The following is a 7,439-nucleotide window of genomic DNA, read 5'->3' on the forward strand; positions in this document are numbered from 1 at the left end:
TCTCCGAGAAACACGCCAGCCGGGCAGGCCGGCTCTTTGGAAACCCGAGGGCAGCTCCGCACACCGCGGCTCGCGCGGCCGCCCTGCAGCCCTGCAGCCGGGTGAGGCGCGGGTCGGCTCCCCGCGACGCCGGCCGGCCAGCGAGCCTTCCTCCAGCCGCTGGCCCGCAAAGAATCCAAACCCCGAGCCAGCTTTAGCAACGTTCCTCCTCTGCGGAAACACCTTTTCTACAGGCCGAAGTTTCCACTTTAGAGAAACTTTTGCCGGTCATAGCGGCCAAAGGCACGGGGGAAGCGGACCTTTCTCTTTGGTGGTTGTATAACAGCCTGCAGCATCAGGTCCTGGGCTGGACCGTGGCCCGGCGGCACTGGAACAACAAACCGCAGGAGAAACAAGTTCATCGTGGGGACTCTCAGCGCACCAGAGAACCTCAGTGGTGGAAAGTGCCCTACCCCATCCGTCTCCAGGCTCCGCAGCAGCAGCATCTCCTTCAGGGGCAGCATAAGCATCCCCAAATATTCTAAACGAGGAATAAATCAAGGATTTTCGGCTCCCTTGCTCCTTCTTTCCCTGACTTCACACTGCAGTAGCTTCTCAATGAAGCTGGAAGAGCTCCAGTCACTGCGCTGAGGAAGGAGCAGCCACCAACAGCAAACATCTCCAGCCACACGACGCAGTACTGGGATGGACTGGTTTACAGGCTTGTGTTTCTCACTCAGAAGTTTGGTGTCTTGTCCAGAGGTGCTTGTACCAACCCTTAGAGCGGGACACCATATCCATTCCCACCAGTCCGGCTTTTCCCTTTCCCGGAGTCATCACTTGAAAAGGGCTGCGGGAACCAGAGAACAACCTCTTTGCTGTACGAACATGCCCTCCACAGGGCAGGGAGAAGAGTTTAGCTCATTTCCCTGTCCTTATTTTGGGTACAACCCAACACTCCTCACTAAAGCCCGCTCAAGGGCAGCTTGAGACAAGTGCGTGAAGTCCTACTCCGGAAGAGCATTGGGGTAACAGCAGAACAGCACGAGCGCACTTGAGTTGAAAAGAGCCTGCGGGCGCTAAATATCAGCTTGAGACATGCTGGCAAAGCCACGCAGAAAGGGCACAGTGCCTAGCTCAAACTCCTGACGCTTATTCCTTGTTTGTACAAGCACCTAATTCCCTCCCAGATGTTTGCAAAAGCTCAGGGAGTTGGCACGGCAGCAAGGAGTTGGCCTTTAATTAACCAGAAGTCAAATACAAAAAGGACGTCAGCAGCCTGTGAGCTGCACTGCTGCCCCCGACCGGAGCGTAGAGCTCTTCTGTGGGCCCCTACACACCGGTGTCTCTCCATAACGATGTCCTTTCATGCCAGCACGTGAAAAAGGACTTTGCCGGTGCTGCTTACATTTCTCCTGATGCCCTTTCAATGCCATTGAGTGACCTGAACAGATGCATTTCCCGCCCCCCTCAAACCGTAGCCGCAATGTCACACTCCCCAAGGACACCGGCGTGCCCAGTGCCAGTCAGGAGAAAAAACACCAACAGAGCAAAGCAGAGTTAGGGACAACACAACCAGAAACGCCGTCCCCAATGTCTGCCTTGAGCCCCCGCAGCCGCTGCGCAGCACATGAACCCGGTTCTGCCTGGATGCCGCCCTGCCAGGCGCGCTCAGGCACACGGGTTTCTGAGCCAGCCCAGCCAGAACAATCCCTCTCTGGCTGTCTCCGAAATGCTGCTGACCCGGAGCCTTGGGATGCCGGTGTGACTCACAGCTGCAGCAGCCCAGGGGATGCTGTGTCCAGCTCTGGAGCCCCCAACATAGGAGAGACATGAACCTGTTGGAGCGGGGCCAGAGGGGGCCCCAGAGATGCTGGGAGGGCTGGAGCCCCTCTGCTGGGAGAGTTGGGGGGGTTCAGCCTGGAGAAGAGAAGGCTCCGGGGAGACCTCAGAGCCCCTTCCAGTGCCTAAAGGGCTCCGGGAGAGCTGGGGAGGGACTTTGTACAAGGGCATGGAGTGATAGGATGAGGGGGAATGGCTTCAGACTGGAAGGGGGGAGATTTAGATGAGAGATTAGGAAGAAATTCTGGAGGTGTTCAAGGCCAGGTTGGACGGGGCTTGGAGCAACCTGGGCTGGGGGGAGGTGCCCCTGCCCAGGGCAGGGGATTGGAACTAGGTGATCTTTAAGGTCCCCTCCAACACAAACCATTCTGTGATTCTGTGTCCCACAGCGGGGATGGAGAGCTGTAAGCCAGTTCTTGCCTGTCACACTGCAGCAGGCAGGGGACACCCACAGGCTGTGCAAAGGGACCTTGTAAAGCTCTCCTCTTCCCTGGCCCCGCGTCCCTACACACACACTCCCTGAATTAACTTAGGTTTCCATCACATGTATTTAAGAGAGGGACAATAGTACCAGAAACAGGCCATGAATATAGGTCACCCTTGGACAGAGGTATAACAGCGCATCTCCTATTAGAGTCATTTTCCCTTCTTCGTCAGCGTAGTGGGTTTTGCATTCTGTTTCCTTGGCCACGGGGCCTCCTGGACTCAGCCTCGCAAGGATGAGCAGCAAAGACTTAACTTCTGCCGCCGCCCTGAAGTGTCCGCTGGCTGTACGGCTGACCCCGGTGGATCTTCACGTGTTTGGCTAGATGGTCACTGCGGGCAAACTTCTTCTCGCAGGCGGCACACTGGTACGGCTTGACACCGGAGTGGGAGCGCTTGTGTCGGGAGAGTTCATCCGACCGGGAGAACCTGCAGGAGAAGGGAAGCAGGGTGGATCCAGCCCTCGCTGCTAGACAGGACAGGGAGCATGAGGACCCCGGCATGAGGGAGGCTGAGGTCTGTCTGTGCCACGGCCTCTTGGGGTGACCCCAGACACGTCACTTCTGCTCAGCTCCATCCAACTTACCAGTGAGGCACAGGTACCCCAGGCTCCTGCTGGAGGAATGGGAAGAAATAAAGCCCTCCACAGGGTGATTTAGAGGTAGGAAAGAGGAATATAATTCACCTTCTGAGATCCTCATTTCTTTCCACTGCTCTTAAAGGACACTGTCCACCTACTTCCTTCATTTTAGACCTGCTTAAACCTTTTGGGAGCTGACATCCCCAAGGGCAGACGCTGACAGAAATTGCTTTTTTGGGGCATCAGATGGCAGTGACTAAAGGACGCTGTTCCCGGGTGGAAAGGCTTTACTATGACTCCCACATCCAGCCAAGAAGGGCATCGCTGTTGAGCAAAGGCTTGTTTTTCCCGAGAGCGTGGGCTCTCCCTGCAAACTCTGAGCACCCCCTTGTTTCTCAGAACGGCAGCGAGTTTTCACTGTCAGCCTGGGCTGGACTGGGAGCTGGGGAGAGAGAGAAGCAGCCTGGGAGCGGGTTTCAATACTGAGCGCAAGGGAGGAAAAGCAAACGCACCCAGCCTGGCGCACGGCAGCAGAGGTTCCCATGCCGAAGCAAGTTAACTGCTGTTCTGAGGATGCAGTAAGGAGGACCGCGGGAATACCCGGTGCTCAGACTGCTTCTCTGTGTAATTCCCACACCTGCAGCAGATCAGCTGAACAACCTGGAAAGTCCCTTTAACCACATGCACATCCCCAGTTAACTCTCCTGCACCCTTTTTTCCACCTGGCACACACAGATCCAGACCCGGCACACAGGTTGGTCCGCAGCAGTTTTATGAGCGCCACCGCAAAGGTCTCATCAGGGCCTGGGAGCTGGTGTGAGTTCAGCATGCTTTGCACGGCCGAGTGTCGGGGGGAGTGCCGGAGAGGACTGGATGGGATTTACTCTGCCTCTAAGGAGCCAACAGAGATGGCAGGAGTATTAGGACGGAAGGGTTTTTCCATCTGGCTGAGACGTGCCCACGCAAAGAAGCACAAAGCGGGGAGCTTCAGAGGTAACCCCCGACTCCAGCGATGGGGTTTCAAGCTCACACCTGGTACAGTAAACACTGCAGCTGCTTACAAAGGGCTCTGCGAAAACAAAATGCATCCCAAGGCCATCCTTGGGTCTTCCGTGCAAACCACTGGAGTCTTTTCCAGCTTTATTGCGAGAAGTGAGTTCTAAGGTCTCAGCTCCTCACAGAAAGCAGGGCCGGGAGAAACGACACGTATATTCACCACATCTAGAAAAGGGAGCACAGCCCGGGGAACCCCAGCCACAGCCGAGTACATCACCCCCGAGGTGATGATAACGGCTCCCGCGGGGGGGAGGGCAGGGCAGCAAGAGAAGCAGAGCACAGCCACGCCGCGGACAGCCTGCAGGACGCTGTCGTACGGGCTGGCACCATCCCTTCCCTCCCTCCCATAGGAAAAGTGATGCTGGTGTGGTTGCCACTGTCCCCCGTCTCAGTGCCCAGGCTCTCGGCATCAGGTGCAGGAGGGTTCCGCAGTACTGGAAAAGCAGCCGATGTCTATAAATGTGTGCTGTGGTTATAGGTGAAACGGAGGGACAATCACTGACGGCAAAGGGTCAGCAGCTTGGCAAGAGGGAGCCCCAAAATTGAGATCCAGTCTCACACCTTCCAGAATTTCGCCACCCCGAGACAGAAGCCATAACACACCATCCGGGGAAGCGAGGCAGCGAGTGTCTGCCAAAGCATTGCATAAGAAACCAGGAAAGCTCAGTGCTGCCAGCACCAGTTTTCTCTGTGATGTGCCTCGAGATCTGCCGACGAAGAGTTCTACGCAAGACCTGAGGACGATCAGCCCTTCTTGCCAAGGGCTGTACTGAGCATCCTGCCCCCCGGGACAGCTACGCGGTACCGGGAAGAGAACACCACAGCAGGGAAATAATCAAGAGAAGTGCAGCAGGATTAAAAAGCAGGGTTAATTGAGGGAACACAGATGAAAGAAAATGACAACCACCATCATCTGCAGAGCAAACAGAAGCAAATGCAACATGGAGATACGCTACAGGCCCGCGGGTGTCTGAGGGATACGAGCAGCCAGGGCAGGCAAACAGCGAGAGAAAGCAAAGGGTCGCTAAACAAACACCGAACGGTGCACTGGCTCCCGAGGAAGCACTGAGATTCCTATTTCCTGGGACGAATATTAATGGGAAAAGCCATTTCTGTAGCCCAACTGCAGAAATTGTCCTGAACCAGACATAGAAAGCTTGCAAAATGACATCACTTGGAAAAGCTGTATTGCCAGAGGGTGTTCAGGCACCCACTTCAAGGGGGATTTGGGGTGTTTGGGAGAGCGTCAGCTACGCTTCCCCAGCAGGAGGTTTTCAGCACTTTTGGACTGAGTGAAAACCACCCAAAGTGCTCAACAAACTTTATTCCTCCGGGCCTCCTTCCAGCTCTCACCTATAATTCGCTCAGGAAAGAAAACTTGCGATTTTATCCTGGATTTTCACTAGCCGAGAGCTCTCCTGCACCTTGGCAAGCGATGGCAGGCCTTTGGCGGGGACACCCACCCCCACCGATCCCGTGGCTCCCACTTACCGCCAGCCACAGTTGGGCCAAGCACAAGTGTAGGGTTTCTCGCCCGTGTGCCGACGAAAGTGAGCCTTGAGGTGGGAACTCTTGGTGTACATCTTGCCGCAGCCGGGGTGCGAGCACTTATGGACGCGGACGAGGGAAGGGGGGGCTTTCTGATACTTGGGGGTTACCGCCACCTCTCGCACATCCCCCGGCGCCCCTGGCCTCACGGCGACTGGCAGGGGGGCAATTTTGACGTACTTTTGGTCCATGATGGTGACAGGGGGCTGGACCTGAGGGAGGAGGGACAGGTTTTGGCCCTGCAAGCTGATAACCAGTTGGGCCACCCTGACACCAGCTGTGGCACTCTGCGCTGGCGGGCTGCCACTGTCCCTCTGGAGAGGCTGGATTTGGAGGACAACAGGAATGCTCCCAGCAGCTACTGCCTGGTCACTACCATCAGCTGTCCCTCCAGGCTGAGCAGCGTTTGAGACATCTTCTTGAACCACACTGGAGACGGGCTGTGCCCCAGAGCTCCCTAAGCTGATCTCAGATTTGATCTCGACCTTCCCTCCAGCTGGGCGAAGCTCGCTTGCTTCGTCTTTGAGGAACTCGGCCTTCTCCCGTAGGAACTCCTCAATCTCCTCCAGGGTGGGAATGAAGTCCTGGGAGAGGCTGCTGCAGAAGTCGGGCAGCCTGAGGTGAGCCTCACAGACGGCGACGTGGGGTTTTGTGTCTTCCCCCTTTGCACTGGGCAGGGGGACTGGGCTGCCTCCAGGGTGGCTGGTGCTGCCTGCAAGGAGATGGCCGGAGCCTTCTGGGTGGCCGGACGCCCTCTCGCTGCCGTGCCCAGGTGGAAGGGCTGGCGGCATGCTGCGTTGCAGAGCACCGGCGAAGCTCTCCAGCAAGGAAGAGCTGGTCAAGGAGGGTGGCAGCTCCTGGCAGCTCACAGAGACCATTTGTTGACTCACGTCCTCTACCCGCACAAAGCCCTTGGCTCGGCTGGGTCAGAAGCCTCTGCAAGAGCTCAGCTGGGGCTCCTGAGGCTGGGGAAGTCTTCGTTCATCTGCAAGGGAACACCACCATGGTTATTTCCAAATTATTTTTAAGAATAAACAAGAAAACGTCAACCTTTGAATAAAATGGACCGTGCAGTACCAAAAGGGGCTCCAGGAGAGCTGAGGAACAACTTGTTACAAGGGCATGTAGGGATAGGACAAGAGGTAATGGCTTCAAACTAGAAGAAGGGAGATTTAGATTAGATATCAGGAAGAACTTTATTGACTGTGCGGGCGGTGAGCCCCCGGCGCAGGGTGCCCCGAGAAGCTGTGGCTGCCCCATCCCTGGGGGTGCTCAAGGCCGGGTTGGACGGGGCTGGGAGCAACCTGGGCTGGGGGGAGGTGTCCCTGCCCAGGGCAGGGGGGGGCCCTGGATGATCTTCAAGGTCCCTTCCAACATAAACCACTCTGTGATTCTATGATTAGAAAGAAAACATCAAAACTAGTCAGTGGCCTTTGGGTTTTAGTCTGTTGCTGAAAAAACACGTTAACCGCTTTCCTATGCAGGACGCCAACAGGCTGCAAAGAGCTAGATTCCCCCCAGAAGCAAACTTCTCTGAGGAGTTTGTTAAGCTAAAAATACACAATGAAGCACTTCATCCCTCTTCCGCCTGCGCCAGAGGGCAGGTACGTGCTGCTAGATGGCAGAGAGGATGACTTGTGGCTTACAACTAGGAGTGAATTCAGATCCAAGAGAGGGTCCCGGCTTCTCCGCGCTGCAAATGTTGGTACAACCGCAACCTGCCACAGACCTATCACGGCTGGATTAAAGCGAACTGCTTTGGGAACAGATAACAAGACAGCCATGAGAGTTCCTGCTGCCAAACTGCTCGGGGCTGTGGTGAGCGTTCACCAGCAACCGCGCTGCTGCGGTTACGTCGGCTATCGGTGCCTGAACAAGCGCCTTTACAGCCGGTTGAGGCAGGTCTGCCCGAGCTCAGCCACACCTCCAGAAAGCATCGCAGACAGACTGT

The 7,439-nt window shown here is 56.1% G+C and overlaps 1 protein-coding gene across 1 annotated transcript; it reads right to left on the bottom strand.

The window, feature by feature from the left end:
• Positions 1–2,555: 2,555 nt before the first annotated feature.
• Positions 2,556–6,366, bottom strand: LOC309680789 (Krueppel-like factor 15; the record flags this gene model as incomplete). The annotated part of the gene is made up of 2 exons (XM_082494518.1): positions 2,556–2,733; positions 5,432–6,366. The coding sequence occupies 2 exons, from the start codon at positions 6,364–6,366 to the stop codon at positions 2,556–2,558; spliced, it is 1,113 nt and encodes a 370-aa protein (XP_082350644.1).
• Between the last annotated feature and the right edge of the window lie 1,073 nt (positions 6,367–7,439).

This window comes from Vanellus vanellus (assembly GCF_965231255.1).
Source record: "Vanellus vanellus genome assembly, chromosome: 23".
In the NCBI taxonomy this organism is placed as follows: domain Eukaryota; kingdom Metazoa; phylum Chordata; class Aves; order Charadriiformes; family Charadriidae; genus Vanellus; species Vanellus vanellus.